Source organism: Amphichorda felina, assembly GCF_050947745.1.
Source record: "Amphichorda felina strain 45539 chromosome Unknown scaffold_8, whole genome shotgun sequence".
Lineage (NCBI taxonomy): Eukaryota > Fungi > Ascomycota > Sordariomycetes > Hypocreales > Bionectriaceae > Amphichorda > Amphichorda felina.
Genome location: NW_028145042.1, coordinates 1 through 24555, shown reverse-complemented (window position 1 = coordinate 24555; position 24555 = coordinate 1). Strand labels below are relative to the sequence as shown.

Below are 24555 nucleotides of genomic sequence, written 5' to 3'. Positions count from 1 at the left end.
CATGTCTGGGGGCGGGCTCCGTTGTCGTCAGTCTTGCCGGGACAGGCCCATCCGTGGACACGAGAGAATTGGCGTCTCCATGCGGGTCTGCTTGTGCGACGATGGCATCCAGGGGATGGCGGTCTTGGGAGGGTCGTCGAGTGTAGTGGTCGATGAGTGGTGGTGGGTGTGAGTGCGGAATGTGGGCGATAAGGGACCCGAGTGACCAGAGTGAGCAGGCAACCAGAGTGAGGGCGAGAGTGAGGACCAGCAGGTGGTTAAAGTCATATGGATGGCAAGCAAGCCGTTGCTGGTGACGGGACTCCAGGTTTTAGAGGCGGGGAAATGCCAGGAAACGCCAGGAAATCCCAGTCAGCTGGCTCAGCTCCGCATTTGACTATTCCATGCCCCTGTCACGTCCCTTTGCTCCCTGCGCCCTGAGGTGTGGTCTGACCTCGACAAGTCATCGCGGAAATTGACTCCCAAGGCCCAACAACAATCATTGCCGTGCCCAGGGCTAGACCAGTGATCAGAACCGGCATGCCCCCCCCCATTGGACCGGAATGCGTCGGCTACTCGCGATACTGGGGGCAGGCAACAAGGGCTACAAAGGGCTACAAAGGGCAGCAGCGCCCCCTGTGAGTCTTGGTGGACGGCTGGACGCCCCAGCACATCGTGCAGTCTCTGCTGCTTTGGGCAGGTCATGGGATTCGCCGACCTGCGCGCCTGTGGAGGATCTGCGTGCTAAAGTCTGCTAGTCTGGAAGCCCATCTATGCACGCATTCATACCATCAACCATCGTACGTTACTTCTACGCGTTCTCATTAGCAATGAAGCCCTCGTACCTCGTTCCTTGTACTTGTACTCGTAGGCACCGCCTTGCGTCGAACCTCTACGCAGTAACCACACTGAGGACGAGTCTCAAGACTCTCAACCTAGGGCAATCAGGGCAGCCAACAGATGACAGATCAGCCGAGAGCAGGGGTCGCACCACATGCGCCGCATAATATCTGGGGAAGCTGACGGTTGGCCTGGGGCAGCCGCCGTGCCAAGGCCACACTGCAGCATCTCGTCTTGTTGTCTCGCTGGTTCCGCCACCGAGACGACAAAGCGGACGACAAAACGCTGCCCATCTCGGCTCATCGGCTGACCAACAAGAAGTCCACCGGGAATTTCCTTCCGATGCTCCAACACCGGTAAGCCTTTTGCCATATTATTAGAATCCCCAACGGAGCAAGACTTGGAATCGCTTAACCACACGGCTCAGTGCTCAGCGCTCCTTGCCGACCAATTGGCTCACATTCCGTGGTCCGTATTCTCGCACTAAGCCCTAGACTCTTAATCATACAGCAGTAGTTTTCAGGTCGAATATCTCGTTGCGCCAACCCCCTCGCTCGTACTCGTACACCCGCTGTTCCGCGCCACGACCCTCGTTCTCCCATAGCCTTACCAGACTGCCTGGTGCATACCGGCCGCGGAAGACCCCGGCACTGGGTTTCACACCCACCCTCACGTCCATGTCTGGGTCCGGCGCCGGTGCTAGGCGTGTTGCCACTGCTTTCAGGAAAGTCCAAAAGTCGCCAGGGTCCGCGATCCTGGCGGCGCGGAGCCGCTCGCGCGCAAAGAGGAGCTCTCTGTTCAGCGCACGAAGCCCGTCATTGATGGCGCTGGCAATTTTGGCCTCGAGGGCCTTCCTCACAATGGGTCTGATGAGAGGCTTGAGGAGCCACGCGAGGCATGCAAATTTGGATCTGCTGAGCGTGTAGTTGAGATGGTGAATTTTCACCTTGACATCACGGAGTGAGATAATTTTGTCCAGCCTGTCGCGGCCAATTTCAAGGTCTAGGTTGATGTCCAGACCTCGTTCATCGAGGTGGAATCCCGCAATGCCCTCGTCCACCATCCGCAGTAGGCCAGAGTGCAGCCGCAGCCAGAACCCCAGGTCCTCTGCGGCAATGGACATGCCCGACATCTTGACCGTCGCCAGAGATTTCATGGCCGAGGTCGCCCTCGTGCGCGCCTTGCGGACCTCAATGTCGTTTTGAGTCGTGATGTTGAGTTTGAATGGGAGAAACGAGCTCTGGTTGACTGTCCGCCCTGGTTCTAGAATGAGATTCTCGAGAAGCAGATCAAGGCTAGGGGTCGCGATTTCGAGGCGAGGGATGGGGATGTACTGAACTGCCTGGATAATCATGGGCACAAAGACGTTGATGGAATCGCCGAGAAGCTCGCTATTGATATAGTCTCCAGCTGGGGAAAGGAGATGCGCGATCCGCAAAGATGTGCGGAGGAGTCGGTGAATATCGGTATCTTGGGCGGCAGACCGGAGTGCGCAACGAAGGTGGGAGAATAGGGCATCAAGGTCCTCGGATATTGCTGACCTCGAAGTTAGGCTTCTTGACTTGTCGCGCATCCCATCAAACCGCTTGTTGGCATTATCGAAGAAATCAGGGTCGACCAGCATGTCTTGAACGATATTGGCAAGTTGCCTCACCAACTCATCAAAATTTGGATCATTTTTCCCATGGTCAACAATAGCTTTGAGTGACTCTTCGACTCGATTCCACTCGTCTCGGTCGCCGATGGATGTGACGAGGAGCCAGAAGTTGTGCAGAGCCTGGTCTGCCTGGGGATTGACGTCAACGCCCTCCTCGAGCGCCTCGAAAGTCTCGCTGGCAGCGTGTGAGTAGGCCAGAAGATATCGTTGGAGGAGAGTGGCGAGCGTCGACACGGAGTCGGTGTATTTTGGCCGTTTCCGGAGCTTAGAAACGGCCTGCTTCATACGATACAGGAGGGCCTCCTGCTCGTCGTCGGTAAAGTGCTCGACGATGCTCTGCTCCGTCTTGTGGGCCACCTCGGCGACGCTTTTGGAGACTCCCTGCGCAATGTCCTGGACCCCCCTTTGGAGTTCATCCTTGGACGGTGCTGGCTGCGAGTCCGCACCGTCGCCTTGCAGGGCCTGCCGCTCTGCCTCTGAAGGCTCGAGCTGCTCCCCAGTGTGCCTTGATGCCTCCGCCAGAGTGAATGCCGTGTCGCGGAAGACCCCCCTAGAGATAGTCTCAAGGTCGGAGAGGAGGGTACGAAAGTCGGAATTGTTGAGCAGCAACGAGCCTACCATCTGTAAGCTCTGACACGCTGCCGAGACGTCGGCCTTGGCCTTGGCCCGCGATGCTCTGGCACCAATGTCGCCCGCGTCGACGTGGATTCGAGCCTTTTTCAGGCACCATATGAAGTCCTGCACCTGATCGTCTGTATTCTTGACCCGCAGAAGCTGGATGAACTGCCCGATCCACAGCTTGATGTTGCGTACAAGAGCCCGCCCAGAGTCGCTGAGATCGGGCGCGTCAGGGTTCAGGACGTCGGCTGACAGGAGACTCCGCAAGTGGATGATGGCCTGCTCATTCGATGGCATGTATCCCTTTGAGAGCGCCCGGAGCATCTGGTACGTGTGGAGCTTGTCGTGCAGGCGACTCTGCATGGCCGTGTCGTCGTTGTACTGGGGCAGCAGCGGCTCGCGTTCAGCGTCTCTGCGCGCACGAAAGCCCAGGCACGAAAACATCATGGCCACCGACTCCCTGGCGAGTCGTATCTATGGTGAATTTTGAAGAATGTGATGATTGTGGTTGTTCAACTGTCAATGACGTCGCTAACTCGCCAATTGTGTCTCACCGGAGCTTTTGCCCCGCCCGGGCTCAACTTATTAAGGCCAGAGGTCTCATGAATGCACCGCAATCTCATCGCTTAATTACGAATTCTCATCGGTCCAATGGGAAACGCTCAGGCCGAAATCTTGATTGCTCCCGTTCATGTCGGCGAGGAAGAACTCCAAGGCGGACGCATCTGGGAATGAAAAGTCGGGGAGGAAAACGTCGTCGACCCTACCGTTGACGCCCATTAATGGCTCTTGGCCATTTCCACCATCCCAGGTAGGGTCTAGGAACGGACCTGGCTGTGAGATGGACGCATCAGCCGCGGTTGGACGAAGAGCAAAGTCAGTGTCGTCGTTGCGGCCCCTGTCGAGGGGTCTCTGCGGCATCTCATAGTCGCCAGGACTATGATTTGCACTCGGGTTTGTACTCGGCCGTGATATCCTCGACGCTCTCTGCTCAAAAAGACGCAGCAGGCCGAGGGCAAAGCGCCACTGCTGAGAGAGCACCCTCAAAGCCGCCGTCAGGGAGTCGAATGTCCTTTGAGCTTTGGCCGAGACAAGGGGGTTCGGAGAGCCAAACTCGTTGCCGGTATGGATCATGGCGGTGAAGAGGGCATGAACTCCATACAGCCACAACGTCGAGAGGGAACCTCTGTGGAGAAGCGTTTCTAGGATGGACGAAATTGCTGTCGCGGCTCCTCCGCAGATGGTCAGGTCGCTGCAGGCCTCGGATACCTCATCACGGGAGCTGTGCTTGGGTGCTGGCCTATGGAGCAGGATGAGGAAGTTGTTGAAGGTGAGATGTAGTGTTGCCTGCCAGGTGTTGACGCTCGGAGTCGATACTTGGAGGCCAGGTGGGAGCTGGAGGGTGAAGTGCGCCAGAGCTTCGTCCGCTCTCCGAGTCGCTTGTATCCGGCTTTCGGTTGTCGCTCGCAATGCCCATCGCGCCTTCATTGCCCGTGAAACTATGGCGCAGAGTCGACAATGCTGGATTATAAAGTCTACCTCTGCGCGGGGAATCCCTTCAAAATGGCACTGCTCCAGCTCAGGCACGTCGGATTCGTCGAGACATCTACCAGTGTCAGCAATCTTGAACGGTTAAGTCAAAGTCGGAATCAATTGAGCAGCTTACAAGGTTTGCGGCCGCCCGTACGAAGCCGAGACCATAGTGTCAAACTGGAAGAGCACCCACCAGAGTCTGGTCCAAGTGCGCTTAGCCACAGGGACTATCTTGGACTGGGTCACGTCTCGATCCATGCCACAGCCAAGAGCGGTGCGTGTGGCGACCCCGATCCAGTGCCATCCATTGGCGACAATCTCCTCGAGCCCGTCTGAGTACCATGTCATGAGCAGAGCGACCTGGACATAGACGGTGCGATCCTGGTCAAGGCGGCAGTCGATGAGTGTCTTGGCCCGGCGAAAGAAGGCTGCCTGGAGCTTCTTCATGGACCGGTCCTCGGGCGCTAGCACGTGAGCGCCTACGAGGAGAATCGCATTCAAAAGCGGCAGGGATAGGGGGATACGCGGATCCTTGCCCGAATACTGGACCATGAAGCATTCTTCGTCCACAATGGGCCAGCCACGGTTGATGTGGTCAAAGTATGTCCGGAGCAGCTTACGTTCCACTTCTGGCTCGGCGCGCTCCAGAGACTCGGACGGAATGTGTAGGTCGTGGGAGGTATACTTTGGGTGGAATTGCCTGTTCCCAAAGTGAAAGACGGTATCGTCGCCCGGATGCAGCGAACTCTGCCGCACGAGGTAGTTGAAGTTGGAGATTTCACTGCCGATGAAGCACATGCGGCCGCCGTAGCCAATCTCGGCAGTCCGTAAGTCCTCGCGGTCGATCAAATCGCACAGGTTACCGGTCTCGTTATCTTCAGCATCACTTGCTGGTCCGGCAGGAGCCGGTGCAAGCGTGACCGGTGTTTGCTCCCGGGGCCGGATCGGCACGGGAGTCTGGGCACCGGATGCCCGGAACTTCTTCTTCTCATACACTTTGCATCCCGCTCTGTCGTGCAAGCGGCAGTTGGTGCAAGGCGTCCCTCGGTCGAGGACATCGCAGCGAATTTTGCGCTGATGGCAGTTGACGCACGCCCGTCCGTCTGCGAGCAGTCAGTCAAGGTCGCAATATCGGTGGCTCGGCTTTTACTGGTCCTCCCCGAGGTCGGGGCCGAGCAACGGCTCTTGATGGCACTCCGGGTTTCCATTGGTCTCGTCAGTATTAATAAAAGCAAAACTCTACAACCCACCGAGATCAAGGCTTGAAGGGCGCGTTTAACTGCCTACGCCTTTGTTGGGACCTTGATGGATACTGGCTGTCGGAAAATTCAGCCAACGGGGAGAGTCTGACCGGTGGCTTCGGGAGTTGGGGGCCCGGGACCGGAACTGCTGTCGGCGAAACCGGCCAATCACGGCGCTGGAACCTATCGCTTACAAGACATGGCCAGCACTGGACAGAGACTATCGCGAGAAGCTTCAAATTGTGTGCCAACAAGTGGGTTTGGCGGCGACCGTCGCGATCTAGAATGCGCGACCAGCCGGGTATTAAAGTCCCAGCGGCTGCCTCCCCCCTAATCCTGTTGGTCTTGCTCCTATACCCCGTTCCGCTTCTCGATTTCCCCGGGAGACATGGATTCCAACCAGCGGGATGTTGAAGCTAATATTCCCGGCCAAGATGTACCTAATTCGTGCGTTGAGGCCGTATGTCTCGACAAGAGTTGGGACCCTACCAAGCTATCATGGGTATGTGGTTCTCGACCAGAAAAGGTTTCGGACTTGGCTAACCCTCCCCAGCCCCGCAAACTTCATGTCGTCGTTGCCGGCTTTACATGCACCTTTAGTGGAAATCTCGGGTCGTCAATGCCCTCTGGTGCCCTAGATGCCATTTCTGCGCACTTTGGAGTCTCCTCCCGCATTCAGCTGACCCTGCTCAACTCGCTGTACATGGTCGGGTACGTACTCGGACCGCTCTTGTTTGGCCCGCTGAGTGAGTACATTGGGCGGCGGCCAGTTCTCATCGGCACATTTATGGGGTATCTCATCTTCATGCTTGCCTGCTCCGGCGCCCCAACGTATCCCGCTCTGCTCGTCTTCCGCCTGCTCTGCGGTATCAATGCAGCTGCCCCTACGACCGTCATCAGCGGTCTCTACGCCGACATTCTCGACGACCCATCCCAGAGAGGCCTCGCCATGGCGCTGTACATGACTGTAACCAGCATCGGCCCCTACACGGGGCCAATAATTTCCGGATATTCATCGCAGGCCTCTTGGAGATGGCCATTCTGGGTGGCAGGCTTGATTGCGGCGTCTGGTCTACCTCTCGTGCTGACGTTACCGGAGACGTTTGCACCGGTACTACACAACAAGGAAATCCGCAGGCGCATGAAAGAAGACAAAGGCGCGGCAGGGGAGAGCGTGACGCAGCTTCAACCGTTCGACGCCCGAAAAATATTTCTCCGACCTGCTACTCTTCTCATCACGGAGCCCATTCTCCTCTTTGCCTCCTTGTACATGGCCCTTGCATATTCAATCATGTATCTCATGTTCCAAGCATATCCAATTGTATTCCAAGGTATGTGTGACCATCACCCTCCCGACCCACCGGCTAACATCGGTAGATTACTATGGTCTTGAGCCTGGTCCTGCTGCGCTTGCCTGGATCCCTAGTAAGACACCCCGGGAAAGGCATCCGCATGTACGTACTGACCTGCCCAGTGTCCATTGGCGTCCTCTTATCATTGGGGGTATTTTACATGTTCAACTGGTGGTATGATCGGTCTGCAAAGGCTGGTAAGCAATGGGCCCAGAGGGAGATATTGCGCCGCCTACCGCTCTCTTGCATTGCTTCTCCATGGTACGTCACCACTTTCCATGCACCTGACCAATGTTGACCATTTCAGTATGGTCGTCTCTCTCTTCTGGCTCGGCTGGACATCTTGGGGCCACCTCTCTCCCATTGTCCCCGCCATAGGCGGATGCTTCTTTGGGCTTGGGTTTCAGTTGCTTTTCATGGGCATGACCAACTACGTGACGGATGTTTTCCGCCAGATGTCGGCATCAGCACAAGCCGCTGCTAGTACTACTCGGTCAATTGGCGCGATCCTTCTTCCGTTGGCAGCGAACTCGATGTACTCACAGCTTGGGATCCACTGGGCACCGTCTCTATTGGGCTTCTTGTCTCTAGCGATGGGTATTATTCCATTTGTTTTTATCCAATACGGAGATGCACTTGCCCGACGCAGCAAGTATTCCCAGGCCATATAAAACGTACTAGCGAGTCCGACAAGAGTTGCGGATGCCTACTATAAGGATCTAGCCTCAAAGTAGCATCATAGACTTTGGTAGACTGTTTCAACGGTGGCTCCAATTCATCATTTACTAGTTAAGACCAGACCCAGTTATACTTCCAGATTCCTTGATAAACCGCTGTCCAGCATTTTGTAGAATGATTACATGCCCACCGTCCTACAGCTGCCAACTGCTCCGTCGTCTGCGCAGATTGCAAGACACGATAGCAGGTCGTCTGCTCATCATTTAATGCTTTGGTTCCTATACCGAAATGCTCAGGATTATGGCACCACTTATGTCCGCATAGGTGCATTATTGTCCATGGCTTATCCTCCTTCTTAGTAGTTGAAACGGCCCGTAGAAGTTCGAGTTTTAGGGTTGGTGAAGGTGCAGTATACGCTTGGTATGCTGCGATGATATGATAGATGTAAATCTTGCCATCTTTACCAGGTAGTCCTAGCCTGCTAGTGGCTATCCTTGGTGCATCTTTATTACTCCCAGCTTCACGAAGCTTTGATATTCGGTTACCCGTATATGACTTCGATACCCAGAGGCCCCAGCAATGTCCATATGGTGGTGTCTGGCTGGAAGCAAGGTCGCTATCGGTTAACGGTTCGATTATGCTAGGCCCAGTATCGTTACATGTTTTTGGTGCGGTACCATAGCAGAGTTTCGTTGAATTCCCGATACTTCTGGTTGCACGCTGAGGATTCGGAGTTGGTTGACAGCGGGCGGAGGTATGAATGCGTATAGCTGTGACTGCGAATAGCTGGATGCTGTTTGCTGTGGCAAATGTTGCCGTTTGTAGAGCTGGGTCGATGTTCGAGTAGGGAGGTTCTGGTCTCCGAGGACTCGGCGCTGTAAATCATGCGGGGGAGCCATTGGTGACAGTGACCGCGGTGCCTGATTAACACACAGAACAGAGCCCCAGCAAAACACCCGAGCAGTACGGCTTTACTTTTAATACTCCGTACGTACTCCGTAGATACGGAGTACCTCACTATTCGTAATACGAGTATAATACTTAAGAAAGAGTCTCACTCCGCGGCAACCCCCCCCAGTAAACAGCATGGTTAGCTACGTTAGAGCAGGCGGAAATAGCAGGGGTAAGAAACGCTTGGCTCTAAGAGCTCGTGTAGCTGTTATATATACCTGGAGAATGATGATTGTTTGATTGTTTCCCCGTCCAAGCTTTACTAAAACATACGTACGAATACACAGTACAAATACAAAAGCCATAATACACATGTGTACACGTAGTTGTCAGTGCGGTCCTCAGGCGGTGGTCCCTTGAGTCGGATCTGAAAGGAATATAGCGACCCCGTGCCGTGCCAACCTGGGATAGCCCGGCCGGCGGCTGTGATTATTACGATACCAACATCAGTGCGCTGTGAAGGGTCTATAAGCCGCATATGGCGGTGAGAGATGCTGTGCCATTTAGTTCAGACTGTGTTGCCGCAGCGAGAAGAATTCTGCACCTTAGGATGCAGATCAGTTTTGCTTAAGATAAACCTCGGGGTAAGATTAACATACGAGGGAGTGAAAAGTGGCATAATTACGATAATTTGGGCGAAAAGTTGAAAACCGTCAAGGTACTAAACAACGAGCAGGCAACCTATCAATGACAAGGACAATATAGTCATAATCAGTGCTACATTTCGTAAGACTCGTCATAGCCAGAGAAACTCTACTCTTCGAAGAGCAATGGCACATTTTGGAGGAAGAATCAGTTGCGGGCGTGCTTGTAATTCTCTTATTTTGTCGCCACTTTCGGTGGGTGGGTGGGCGTCAGTCTACTCTATTACTTGAGAACACTTCAAGTTCCTAAAATGTAAATCCCCCAAGGCTGTTCTCGTTCTCAAGATTCCACGCCCTCTCAATGAGAAGGTTAACCTTGACAGCGTCTGTCACGCCGCCATACGTTGCCAGCGCCCGGGTCTTCCCCTCCAGCTCGGGCCTGGGAGAATTGTCAATAGTGTCCGAGTGTACAGCTAGCAGGGTAAAAGCATACCTGGTCAAGGGGAGCTCTGGATCACCCTTGGCAAAGGATACCGATTCTGTAAACTGCTTTCCGGATTTGGTTGTGACGATGACGGTGCCTTGCCACTTCTCTGGGAACTGGCGGTCGATTTCCTCATCAAGCTCCATGGTCACTCGCTTCTGGAACTCTCTCAGCGAAGCGTCCTTCAACGCGTCCTCGGTGAAGTCGGTGATCATTGCCTGTCCGTTCTTGGCAGCAACGGCGAGTACAAATCCCATGGAGAACTTGCTCTGGTGGATAGTCTCTCCGATCCCGCTCAAGCCGAGGACGTCGAAGGCTGCCTGGTAGGTTCGAGTAACGACAGATTCGACATCGTCAAACGCGACCCCATTCTTGCCCATCAGGTTCAGCAGGGCGTCTACACTGGGATGGGTGTGTCGACAGGATGCGTGCCACTTGAAGCTGGAGCGCAGAATGGCAAAGTCAGTGCCAAGGTTGCGGTCAATCGCCTCGGGGGTTGTCTGTCCAGGGACGAGTGCAGCGCCCATCGCACGGGGCCCCTCGAGAATATCGCTCGTTCCCAGAAGATTATCCCGGGCCGTGTATGCGGCGAATATACCATCGAAGCACGCCTTTCCGGTGTGGACCTGCTTCGAGTGCGTGGCGTCTACCATGAACTGCCACAGACCTGCTGCCTGGGTCCCGGCAGTCCCGATTGCAGACAAAGTCTTCTGGGCGTCGAGCTTCAAGAGTCGGGCCGCGGCGGCAGCAACCCCGAGGACTCCTGCCGTGGCAGTTGAGTGGAATTTCTTGAACCATAAACATAGATGCTCTGACGGATGGTGGTTATTAGGGTTGACTCATACCTCGTAGTGACTTCTCCCCAAATACTCGCCCGCACGGCAACCGACCTCGTACCCAACGACGCAGGCTGTGAGAAAGTCCTTCCCGTCGGCGCCCACATCTTGAGCTACTGCCAGAGCAGCGGGGAAAATGACGGTTGCCTAAAGTCGGTCAATGATCTCCTCGTTGTACATGGCCATGAACGGCGCTCACTGGGTGCGTGATACTGCTCATATGGAGGTCGTCCTGCTCGACTACATGAGACGAGGCACCATTGACCAGACTAGCAAACGCGGGGCTCGTCGTCAAGTTCAAAGACCCATCAACCAGCTCACATTTTCCCGTTGACGGGCCCATCTGAGCGGCGAAGCGTACAATGGCTGAGACGGCAGGGTGATGGCGGCCAGCCACGGCACAGCCCAGCCAGTCGAGGAAGAGATCCTTGGTCCTTTGGACAGCATCGTCCGGGATGTCTGAGAATTGGAGGGCCGCGGCCCATTTGGCCAAGTGCTCCGTCCGCGTCTCGCCGGTGATCGATGAGGTTGGTTGAGGCATTCTAACTCTCTCTACTGGCAAGCTTCGTACGTAGCGAGTCGCGGAATTCTTTTCTGGGCGAAAGTCAGTAAGGGGAGATCATTCCATCCAACTGCCTCGGCCGAGATCTCCGTGCTCTCCATTCTCGGTTACTCCGCTTACATGTAGTATATACTAATATGATTCCCCACGCTGCTATGACGGGTGGAGTTAGTGATATGCGGGGTTCGGCAACTCCATCGTAGGGTACAAATTACAATTAAAGCAAACAACGGTCGGTGCCATAGAATTCGCCTGCCTATAGAGCAGAGAGACCCACCTTAAGCCGTGACTCGGCTATATGCTCCGTGTCCCGGCTCGTAAACCAGCCGCCCATTTATAGACAGTTCTCCGAGAATAGAGATGTCTCAGTTCAGTGGCCAATGATCGCCCATAGATAAATTAGGCTATGCCGAGTCTCTTTAGTCAGCTCGGGCGGGCGGACGAGGCTTAAGCTCCTTCTAATCTATTGCTTCGTCGTATTAGTTAGTCGCTTATTTGATTCATATCATTTTTAGACGCGTCGCTCTATCTATACGCTAATACCGATAAAACTTATAGAGTTAATAGTAGCCGAAATCATTATAATAATCGCTAGTATATATATTAGCTAAAAATCTATTTAGAGGATATTATATAGAATAATATCTATAACGAGTAACGTAGAATAAGGTTAGATAGCTAGGCGAGACGATAGCAGTAATAGGTCCGTTATATTATAAGACTAAAGCTTACCGAGTAAGCTTTTTCGAGGCCGTATACCCGCCTCGTAGGCGAGGCATATAGTTGCCTCGTATATAACTAGACTTAGGGCTTAGGTCTGCCGCTTATAACTCGGATAACCCTTAGCTATTATATAAAAGTTAATATCCTAATTATTATACGGCGTATAATAGTTAGTCTCGGCTATAGAATAGCTAAGAGGGTTTATATCGTTTTATATTCGATAAAGCGGAATAAGGTATAATCTAAGTAAAGGGATATTATAATAAATAATATAGAATAAGGTTAGATAGCTAAGTAAGACGATAGTAATAATAGGTCGATTATATTATAAGATTAAAGCTTACTAAGTAAGCTTTTTTAGGCTATATACCTATCTTATAGATAAAGCATATAATTACCTTATATATAATTAGACTTAGGGTTTAAGTCTATTACCTATAACTTAGGTAACCTTTAGCTATTATAATTATCTTCCCCCCCTAGGGTATCTATCTTAGATATTAGGGTTTTACTAAGAAGTTATAGGTTTTACTTAATAATAAGGCTACCTTATTAATAAGGCGATAAGGTAATACTAGCCCCTCTAATTACCCCTCCTTTATTATAATTACTTTTTCTTTAGTTTAGGCTTATTAACCTATATACTTTTTCTTCTTATATTATTTAGTTATACTTTCCCTTATTAATATTTATCGATACCTTAATTCTAAGAATCTTATATTAATTATAGAAGATAAAACTCTTAATCCTTTAACTATATTTTCTATACCTATTAATTATAATATAATTACTTTTACCTTAACCTATATAAGTAGATTAGGTATTTTATCTATTATATCTTATTATAGTATTATTTACCCTCTAATATAAGGTACCCTAAGTAATATAAATAGATCTTTAAGATTATATCGGTTTATTTATCTTTTTATTAGTATACCTTAAGTAGATAGCGGCTATAATATACTAAGTTTTATATAAGCCTTATACTTAACTAAGTTTTTAACCTATAGTTTTTATTTTAAGTTCTTACTATTAATATTACTTCTTCTACCTAGAGATAATTTATAGGCTCCCCGCTTTACTTAGCCTAATATTAACTCTTCTTTTATCTATTAGGTATTACCTTTCCTTTAATCGTATTCTTAATACCTCCTTTATATATATCCTTTCCTTCCCTTATATTACCTCTATAACCCTCGATTTTAATACCTAGTTACCTAATACCTTTTATCGATACTAATTCTTCTATTTTAGTTACCTTATTTACTTTATCTTAGGGTATTTATCGCTTTATTTATCGTAGTATTTCTTTTATATACCCTCGCCTTATTATTTAGTAAACTAAAAAAGGTAAAGCTTTAGTATAGCTATTACTATAATCTAAGATAATTATACCCTCGGGTCTTATAGGTAATATTATAAGTATAGCTAAAGTAATAGGTACCCCTTTTACTAATAAAGAGGTTATACCTTTCTTTAACGATAATATCTACCTAACCGATTTAGCTAATAACCTAAGTAATATTAAAGATAATACTAAGGATAACCCTAATACTATAAAAGCTATTATTAAGTAATAATATATATAATATTTCTATACTATTATTAATAAATAATACTTTTCTTTTATTAAATAATAGATTATTTTCCCTATTATACTTTTCTCGATTAAGTATTATTAATCTTAATCTAATAATATAAAGTATAATTATTATTATTATACTTATTACCCTTATATCTAGGTAAATACTTTATACTTATATTATTAGTAACTAGTTTTATTAATACCTCTTAGCTTATATTACTCCTTATAAGAGATCGCTTTAATCTTTAGAATACCCTTATTAGGATTAGATATATAGAGGAGAGTAAAGAGGTATAATAAGGTAGGATAACTATAATATTATAGCGATATCATAGTTATAGGGTATAGAGTGATTATATTAATCTCTAATAATAGTAAGGTATTATCGTATAGGGTTATTCTTATAAGTTCCTCTTACGTAACCTCTCCTAATTATCTACTATATATAACCTTATCCCCTCGTAGGTAGATCGGCGCGATATTACTATTCTACCTCTAATAGGATACCCCTCCTAATATAGCTAACCCGGATATACTTATAAGGCCTACGATATATAGCCTCCTTTAGGTATATAACTTAACGTTAAGATCGCGGCGGTTTTAACGAATTATATTATCGACTAGCGCTATTCTATCGTAAGGCTAAAGTAAAACGAATCTATAGAGTATACTACTATTAATATAATACGAGACGTCGATTTCCCCGCGATATCCCTATATCTCCTAGAACCTAATATTAACTTAATAATCCCTAAGCTAAAGGTAATATCGATATAAAGTTATCGTTATAACGAGGCTAATAGGGTACCTTTACCGCCTAGTAGAAGGTCTAGTTAGCGACTATAAGATCTCAAAGGCCTTTATACCTTTCTCCCTTTTCTTCTTTCCTTTATACTACCGCTACTATAAGTTATACCTCTAGATATCGCCGTGATATTACTACTAACTTAGGCTTAGACTACTACTACTAATTTTATGCTTTATATTACCCTTATAAGTTTTAGAGGTATCGCTATAAGATAATTACTAACTTTCTAGATTCTAATCTATAATAGTTAATCCCGCTATCGCTTAATAGGGTAATATTATATTATAAGTTCTTCCTTCTTTTAACGCGATATCGCTATTAAATATATAGTATCGATATCCCTTACCTTCGCTACGCTAAATATCTATTAGGTCTAACTAAGGAGGTTAAAGATAAGGGCTATAGCTATAATATTAGTATATCTCCGCGATATCTTAGTTATTTCCTAAGGTAGGAGCTAATAGCGATATAGCTAAAAGCCTAAAGTATTATCCCTACTATATTATCGGTAAGGATTATATTTAGCTAATCGATAAAAAACTCTATAACCTTCTAAAGTTAGCCTAGGAAAAGAAGGTAAATACCTAATACTTTTATATCGATATATATAGACTAATATCGATACGAGATCTCTGATACCTAGCGCCGAAAGGCTAGATAGATTATCTTATCTAACGAAGCCTAGTAACGTAATATCTATAAATCCTATATTATCGTTTCTACCTCTACTATTACCCCCGCTACTTCGAAGGAAGATAATAGTATTATTAAGGAGATCCGTGCCTTATACTATATTATCTATACCTAGACTAAGTTCCTTACCCGAATTACCTTATTTACTACTAAGGAGTATAATAAGGTTAGTTTATATTAATATCCCTACGATATATATACTAACTTATATTAGGGTTTAAAAAAAGACTAGAAATTAGCCGATATCTTAGAGAATAAAGACGACGAGGATAAGGCTAATAAAGATATAGATAAGGATAAGGATAAAGATAATAAGGAATAGGCGCTAGATCGCTATAATATCCCTAGGAGGTTTTTTTCCGGCGTTAGATAAGGATTCTAGTTTTTCTTTATCTTTACTTATAATAGCTAGATAATATAAAGTTTAAGGTAAAATCGCTGCGATATTATAATAGGAAAATAATACCCTAGTATTATACTAATACCTTAACTCCCCTTAGCGTAATATTATTACTTAATAGCTATAAAGTCCTTATTTATACTTATTAAGGTACTCTTTATCTATAAAATCCGACCTTTTCTAATAGGTATTTTCTAACTTATCGTAGCCTTTTTACTTAATAAGGTATAGCCTCTTTTTACCGTTAAACTTATACCCGATAACCTTTTTAACTTAATAAGTTTCTTCCTCTATAAAAGGGTAATCTATTAGCTTTATCGGTTCTTTATCGCTATAAGTAAATAGCTCTAACGATATAATATTAAAGATATTATAGATTCTAACTAAGGAGGGTAACTATAGCTTATATATATTTCTACTTATTCCTACTTCGTCGATAATCTAATAAGATCCTACGTATTTATAATAGCTAAGGGGTACCCGAGTTATAAACGGCAGACCTAAGCCCTAAGTCTAATTATATACGAGGTAACTATATACCTCGTCTACGAGGCGGGTATACGGCCTCGAAAAAGCTTACTCGGTAAGCTTTAATCTTATAATATAACGGACCTATAGCTACTATCGTCTTACCTAGCTACCTAACCTTATTATATATTATTCGTTATAATTCTAAAGCTTCTATTATAGCTACCTAAGCTATAATAATTAGTACGCGAAGCTATAGTTAACCGCTACTTATAGGTATAAGGGTTAACCCCTTACCCGAGATAATCCTAACTCTTAGGCGAGGTAGCTAAGAGCTATCCCTAACCCCGATAAGGGTCTTAATATCCCCCGATTACGCCCTACTATAGAAGTAGGTAGCTATATAGACCTATATCCTCTAGCTATAGGAGTTAAAGAGACTCCGGGATAAAGAAAAGGTATTATTATAAGTACTCGCCTACGATAATATTAACCTACCCGCGAAACGCTAGCGATACTCTTATAAGGCCTTTAGTAGTAGTAGTAACGGAGAAGTAAAGATCCGTAACTTTATTACCCTTAAACTTAGAGTAACTCTCCGATAAAAGGATAATTAACTTAATAATTTATATCGGTTATTTAAGGGTAATACTTATAAGTATTAATAAGACTCGAAGAGGATTCTACTTAGCCTTAACTAGGTTAACGCTAATATATACTCGCGTTAGGATTATTACCTTAATAGGTAACCTATGGAGGAAGACCGATAAAGCCTCTATAATAACTAGGCTAAGTTTAAGGAATAATCCCTAACCCTCCTTAAGGACTTAGCCTTAAAAGAGCTAATCCTTATAAGGTAATTAGAGAGCGCCTATTAAAGGGATAACTAATCCCCGAGGGATTTTTACCTATACCTTAATTTATTAAAAAAGCATTTCCTAGAAAAAGAGGAGAAATAGTAAACGTTATACTACTACGCTAAGCTCTAACTCTCTCTTTAAGAGTATATTAACCTCTACGTTAAGGCGATTCCCTTAATAAAGGAGGAGGTTATTATACTTATAAAGTAGTTTTAGGAATCGCTATAAGGGAAGAAGCGCCGCTAAGGGGATAACTAGTAGCCGGGGTTATAATATTATCTTAAGTAGGGTAAGGCTAATATAGTACCGATATATAAGAGAGATAATCTTATATTACCGAGGACCTCTATACTACCTCTACGTTTTAATACGATAGCTAACGCTAAGGCGAAAAACCCGAAGGGTAAAGATAATAAAACCCTCTATTATTTTAACTATAGGAGCTATAATTACCTTTAGAACGCTTACCTAAAACCCTTAAAGATAGATTCTAGGCCCCCTAATAAAGAGGGAAACTTTAAGCGGTTAGAATAGATACCTTAGCGCTGATTAAGATACTTACCCTAGGGGTAATATTATAATTCTATATTAAGGGATCGATTCGGGGATAATAGCCCTATAAGATTATAATTAACCTCGATAGTTATATTAAGATCGATATTATTAATAAGTAACTAATAAAATAACTTTAACTCTAATAAAGTAGAATCACGCCCTTAAGCTTATTAGACTTCTAATATTATAAAATATAGCCTCGTAATATATAGGAGGTCCTACTATAGGTTATAGACTCGAGGGGTATTACTAAGGAGTTTATATAGCTATATATCGGTATCGATAAAAAACCGACTCTTAGGCGAAGCCTTATCTTATTATCTTATAATATACTATAGGATTACTAGATCTACCTCGACTTTACCGAGGGATAATAATAGTTTTAATATAATTAGAAGGATACCCGGATCTATAAGGAATATATAATAGCTAAAGGGTACCCGAGTTATAGATAGCAGACCTAAACCTTAAGTCTAGTTATATACGAGGCAACTATACGCTTTATCTATAAGGCGGGTATATAGCCTCGAAAAAGCTTACTCGGTAAGCTTTAATCTTATAATATAACGGACCTATAGCTACTATTATCTTACCTAGCTACTTAACCTTATTATACGTTATTCGTTATAATTCTAAAGCTTCTATTATAGCTACCTAAGCTACGATAGTTAATACGCGAAGCTATAATTAACCGCTACTTACGGGTATAAGGGTTAACCCTTTACCCGAGATAATCCTAACTCTTAGGCGAGGTAGCTAAGAGCTATCCCTGACCCCGATAAGGGTCTTAATATCCCCTAACCACGCCCTACTATAGAAGCAGGTAGCCGTATAGACCCGTATCCTCTAGCTATAGGAGCTAAAGAGACTCCGGGATAAGGAAGAGGTATTACTATAAGTACTCGCCTACGATAATATCGACCTACCCGCGAAGCGCTAGCGATACTCTTATAGGGCCTCTAATAGTAATAATAGCGGAGAAATAAAGATCTATAACTTTACTACCCTTAAACTCGGAGTAACTCTCCGATAAAGGGATAATTAGCTTAACGACCTATATCGGTTATTTAAGGGTAATACTCGTAAGTATCGATAAGACTCGAAGAGGATTCTACTCGGCTTTAACTAGGTTAATACCGACGCGTACTTACGTTAGGATTATTACCTTAATAGGTAACCTACGGAGGAAGACCGATAAAGCCTCCGTAACGATTAGGCTAAGTTTAAGGAATAATCTCTAACCCTCCTTAAAGACTCGGCCCTAAGAGAGCTAATCCTTATAAGGTAGTTAGAGAACGCCTATTAAAGGGATAGCTAATCACCGAGGGATTTCTACTTATACCTCGACTCGCTAAAGAAGTATTTCTTAGAAAAAGAGGAGAAATAACGAGTATTATACTATTATACTAAGCTCCGATTCTCCCTTTAAGAGTATATTAACCTCTACGTTAAGGCGATTCCCTTAATAAGGGAGGAGGTTATTATACTTATAAAGCGGTTTTAGGAATCGCTATAAGGGAAGAAGCGTTACTAAGGGGATAACTAATAGCCGGGGTTATAACGTTATCTTAAGTAGGGTAAGGCTAATATAATACTAATACGCGGGAGAGATAATCCTATGCTATTAAAGACCTCTATATTACCTCTACGTTTTAATACGATAGCTAGCGCTAAGGCGAAGAACCTAAAGGGTAAAGATAGTAAAACCCTCTACTATTTTAATTATAGGAGCTATAATCACCTTCGGAACGCCTACCTAAAAACCCTAAAGATAGATTCTAAGCCCCCTAATAAAGAGGGAAACTTTAAGCGGTTAGAATAAATACCCTAGCGCTAACCGAGATATTTACCCTAGGGGTAATACCACGATTCTATACCGAGGGATCGATTCGGGGATAATAGCCCTATAAGACTATAATTAACCTCGATAGTTATACTAAGGTCGATATTATTAGTAAGTAATTAGTAAAATAACTCTAGCTCCGATAAAGTAAAGTTATACCCCTAAGCCTACTAGACTTCTAATATCGTAAAACGTAGCCTCGTAGCGTATAGGAGGTCCTACTATAGGTTATAGACTCGAGGGGTATTACTAAGGAGTTTACGCGGCTATATATCGGTATCGATAGGGAACCGACTCCTAGGCGAAGCCTTATCTTATTATCTTATAGTATACTATAAGATTACCGGATCTACCTTAACTTTACCGAGGGATAGTAGTGGTTTTAGTATAATTAGAAGGATACCCGGATCTATAAGGAATAGGACTTTTAGAAGAAATTAAGGAACGAGGTATATATCTTCGCTATTACGCTAAACCTAGAATTTATCCTATTCGCGGATAAGATAGAAGAGCCGGAATTAACTAAGTATATACTACCGGTAGAACTAAAAGAGAGATATAATATCTTTACTATTAAGGTATCTATAGTCTTACTACGATATAAGGCTACGGATTATACTATTAATATCCTCGAAGGAGAAATACCTCCTTATAGGCCTATATACCCGCTATCCCTAGGGGAACTAGAGGAGCTATACCGGTATATCGATAATAACCTCGAGAAGGGTATTATCTGATTATCGAAAAGTCTAGCTAGGGTATCGATCCTCTTTATCCTAAAGAAGGATAATACCCTCTAACTCTATATCGATTATCGGGGGCTTAATAAAGTAACGTATAAGAACCGATACCCTCTCTTACTTATAATAGAGATCATAGATCGGGTAAGAGGTGCCTAGTATTTCTTAAAGATCGATATTAAGGATACGTATTACCGGATCCGGATTAAAGAGGGAGATAAGTAGAAAATAGCGTTCTATACCCGTTACGGCTACTTTAAGTATCTTATTATACCGTTTAGGCTTATAAATACCCCCGCGACCTTCTAAAGTTATATCTACTAGGCGCTCCGAGGGCTCCTTAATACTATCTATATAGTATATCTCGATGATATCCTTATCTTCTCGAAGGATTAGGAAAGTTATACTAAGTACCTTTACTAGGTATTAGATCGGCTATAAGATATAAACCTCTACGCTAAGCTATCTAAATATATATTCTACTAATCGGAGGTAGAATTCCTTAGGTTTATTATCTCGCGAGAAGGCGTATTAATAGACCTATCACGGGTTAAGATTATCGTAGAGTAAAAGGAGCCTACGAGCTACTATAAGATTTAGGTCTTCCTAGGATTCTATAACTTCTACCGACGATTTATTAAGGGATACTTAGGCCTTATATGGCCCCTAATATCCCTACTTAAAGGGAGTAAAAATAGTAAGAAGCTAGGGTTAATAGCGTTATAAGGAGACGCTAAGGAGGCGTTCTAGAAGCTTATAGGGGCCTTTACTAAGGCGCCTTTACTAAGCTACTATAACCCTATAAGACTAGTAAGAATTAAGACCGACGCGTCTAACTTCGCTATAATAGGAATATTATCCTAGCCTGATGCCTAAGGGCGTTAGCACCTAATCGCGTTTTAGTTAAAGGCGTTCCGAGGAGCCGAACTTAACTATAAAACCCCTAACTAAGAGATAATAGCGATCGTAGAATCCTTTAAGTATTAGAGGTATTATATCGAGGGGGTAAAGGACCTAATTAAGGTCTTCTTAGACTATTAGAACCTTTAGACCTTTATAAAGTAGATAAGGCTAAATAATAGATAGGCACGATAATATATCTTCCTAACCCCTTATAACTTTATAATTAAGCACTAGGTAAGAAAGATAAACCTTACCGACGCGCTATCGAGATAACCTAAGTTCGAAGGGGTAAAACCCCTAACTTAAGACCTCCTCCCTATTATCTAGAGGAGGATAGAATAAGACCCTAAGGGGCTATAGTATAACGAGACGTCTTTATAGATCTAGAGTATCTATACTACTAATCGGCTTAGATATAGCGAGATACCTTTATAGGAAAATAACTCCTAAGTCTATATAATAGGCTATAATATCCCCGTTTACTAGGTTAGCCGAGCCGCCGGGACCGTTAATCGCGAATAACGGGTACCCCGTTATATTATAAACGAGGTAATAGTATAAGAGGTTATATATGATGATAGTATCGCCTAGCCCTTATTATAACTCCTAAGGGAGAACTAAGACTAAGACCTAGGAATATAAAAGCGAAAAAAAGATATAGTATCCGCGAAAGGAGGGTAATCTATTAACCCCGAGGGGTTAATACGAAAGGATAGAAGGATCCTCGTACCTAAGTAAGCTATAATCCGGTAAAAGCTCCTCTATCTATACTATAATAACCCGCTCGTAGGGTACTTTAGCATCGATAAGACCCTAGACCTACTACGATAAAAGTTTTATTAGAACTATATAGATAAAGACGTAAAAGAATATATAAAGACCTATACTATATGCTAGGGAGTTATCGCGAGATAATATTATCCCTACGGTAAGCTTAATTCGCTACCGATCCTTATAGCCCTAATATAAGAACTTATAATAGATTTTATCACGGGATTACCTATAATAGATTAGGGTTAAGAGTAGGAAGCTAACGCTATCCTTATAATCGTAGATAGATTTATGAAGTACTTAATATTCTTTACTATCTTAATTACGATTATAGCGCCCTAACTAGTAGAGTTATTCTATAATAAGGTAAAACTTACCTTTAGGGCTCCCTAGGGTATTATAAGCGATAAGGGTATAATCTTTATAAGTAACTTCTAATTATCGCTTTACTTCTACTCTAAAGTTAAATAGAGACTATCTACTATATTCTACCCGTAAATAGATAGGTAGATAAAACGGATAAACTAGATACTAGAATATTATCTTAGATACTTCTACGTAGATAACCTAATCGCCTAGGCTAGGCTTCTATAATCGGCCTAGTTCGTATATAATAACGTAAAAAGTTTAATTATAGGGCTTTTACTAAATAAGGTACTAATAGGTTATTACCTAGAGTTCCGTCTTAGCGTCGAGGATAATACCCTCGAAGGGGGGGTCTTAGACGTAAAGGTATAAATCGAGAAGCTAGGGTAGCTCTATTAATACCTTAGAGAAAACTAGTAAGCTATAGTAAAACGGTAGGCGAAAGGGTATAACCTACGCTACTAGGAAAAGACCCTTAAGAGAGGGGATCTTATAGGGTTAGCTATAAAATACCTATAGTTTAAGGCCGAATAGAGGAAGCTAGTACCCCGATTTATTAGATTATTCTAGATCCTAGATTATATTAGCTTATAGGCGTACCGCCTCGTATTCCCTGATAAATACTTATAGATCTATAATATCTTCTATATTAATAGACTTAAACTATAGTATTAGAGACTAGGGCTATAAGAACCCGACTAGTAGCTATTAATACTAGATCTCGAGGATAACGAGGAAGAATAGGAAGTCGAGTTAGTTTAAGACTAAAGAATACGAAAGGGCTAGTAGTAATACCTAGTTAAGTAGAAAGGATAGCCTATAGAATATAATTAATAGGTCTCGGCGGAAGATATAATATACGCGGCTAAAGTAGTAGCTATATTTTATAAATCCGAGAAGAAGTAAGGATAAGGGACCTAGGTAATAAAGGCTAATTAATTATAAGATAGTTAAAAGAGGAAAAGAGGTAGACTACCTAAATATCGTTAAAATTACTTTATATCTAAGATAAAGGAAACGGTTATAAGTCGATAACGATACCGGTAAAGCTAACCTATTAAGTAAGGTAAGCACCTATAATATCACGATAGAAACTTAATAGCTATTTAAGTAGTATACTATTAGCTATATTAAACTAGAGGAGCTAAGTATCCTTATCTAAGATACGAAATATAACTAAGCGGTACTTAGCTAAAGCGCGACCCTATAGCTAATACTTAGTATCTTAAGGCTATAAGCGTAGCCTTAGGAGCGAGTCCCGGGTAACGTAGTCTTTAAGACTTTAGCTATATAAGTTAGTAATAAATTACCTCCCGGCTAAAAAAGATACTTATAGTAGAATAAGGGAGTAGCGTTAGGCTTTAGTTAATAGCTATCTACTAGTTAGCGTAGATGATATTATAGCGCTCTAGGGGAGCCTAGACCTAGTTAGCTTCGTATCGCTAATAAGCTATAGGATACTTATATATTAGGCGTCTTAACTACCGCTAAGCTAGTACTTACGATAATACTAGGTCTCTACGTTAGAGAACGCTAAGCTTAACTCGAAGCCGGCTTAGGTAAGGCGGCGATAGGACTCCGTAGATAATATAAAAGGCTAGCCGCTAATAAGGTTATTAGGCTTATTAGGGCGGGCCTTAGCGGCACTATTATCGGTATATCGGATAATATAGAGATCCTCTAGGATACTAAAGGCGTTCTAGAGATCGAGGCGATCTCCTATAAGGAGCGGCGTAGGCTAGGAGGTATTAATAGAACTAGTTACTAACGACGCGGGTATAAGGCGCTTACCTAGACGTAGGGGTAATAGGTACGGCGATAACGGTTATACTTCGTGCTACCGGATTAGGATTAACGATACTCGATCGAGAAGAGTATAGCGGGGAAAGTAATCTATTACTTAGCGAAAGAGGAGCGTTACTTATTAATAATAGCATAGAAGCACCGTATATACTATTACTTAGTAATAGCTCCCGTAATATCGGGGTTATCCTCGGTGCTACCCTCGATATTACCGAGGTTACTAGCCGAATCGGCTAATTAGACGTCGTCGTCGAAGAGAGGCGTAACCTCTTCGATGGTAAAAAGGGTACCTACCGCCCCGGCTACGCCTATGGCATTACCCGTAGGACCTAAGGGTATAATAATCTTAGATCGCGGCGATAGCTATACTAAGGCCTTACCTTTTCTAATTCGCCGGGTAATAAGGCGAGGGCGTATAAAAGAAATACTCCGATAGGTAAAGCGATAAATACCCCGAGACGGGGAATTAGGCGCCTAAGTCGAGGGTTATAAAGGCGGCGTAGGGGAAGGAAAGGATATACGCGGAGGAGGCGTCGGGGATATAATCGGGGGAAAGGTAATACCTAACGGATAAAGGAGGAGTTAGTATTAGGCTAAGTAGAGCGGGGAGCCTATAAGGGTTAGGGTTAGGGTTAGGGTTAGGGTTAGGGTTAGGGTTAGGGTTAGGGTTAGGGTTAGGGTTAGGGTTAGGGTTAGGGTTAGGGTTAGGGTTAGGGTTAGGG

At 44.4% G+C, this 24555-nt stretch overlaps 4 protein-coding genes across 4 annotated transcripts; 1 reads left to right on the top strand and 3 right to left on the bottom strand.

The window, feature by feature from the left end:
• Positions 1 to 1321: 1321 nt before the first annotated feature.
• Positions 1322 to 3538, bottom strand: ACO1O0_007679 (bactericidal permeability-increasing protein; the record flags this gene model as incomplete). The annotated part of the gene is made up of 2 exons (XM_083197047.1): positions 1322 to 3506; positions 3531 to 3538. 2 exons carry the CDS (start codon positions 3536 to 3538, stop codon positions 1322 to 1324), a joined length of 2193 nt encoding a protein of 730 aa, XP_083046515.1.
• Positions 3539 to 3724: 186 nt separating this feature from the next.
• Positions 3725 to 6069, bottom strand: ACO1O0_007678 (Zn(II)2Cys6 transcription factor; the record flags this gene model as incomplete). Its single annotated transcript, XM_083197046.1, has 3 exons — positions 3725 to 4700; positions 4761 to 5730; positions 6063 to 6069. The coding sequence occupies 3 exons, from the start codon at positions 6067 to 6069 to the stop codon at positions 3725 to 3727; spliced, it is 1953 nt and encodes a 650-aa protein (XP_083046514.1).
• A 187-nt stretch (positions 6070 to 6256) lies between these two features.
• On the top strand, positions 6257 to 7598 carry ACO1O0_007677 (uncharacterized protein; the record flags this gene model as incomplete). Its single annotated transcript, XM_083197045.1, has 3 exons — positions 6257 to 6370; positions 6422 to 7199; positions 7528 to 7598. 3 exons carry the CDS (start codon positions 6257 to 6259, stop codon positions 7596 to 7598), a joined length of 963 nt encoding a protein of 320 aa, XP_083046513.1.
• Positions 7599 to 9739: 2141 nt separating this feature from the next.
• ACO1O0_007676 (MmgE/PrpD family protein) lies at positions 9740 to 11294 on the bottom strand (the record flags this gene model as incomplete). Its single annotated transcript, XM_083197044.1, has 5 exons — positions 9740 to 9872; positions 9927 to 10705; positions 10763 to 10900; positions 10953 to 10993; positions 11075 to 11294. The coding sequence occupies 5 exons, from the start codon at positions 11292 to 11294 to the stop codon at positions 9740 to 9742; spliced, it is 1311 nt and encodes a 436-aa protein (XP_083046512.1).
• Between the last annotated feature and the right edge of the window lie 13261 nt (positions 11295 to 24555).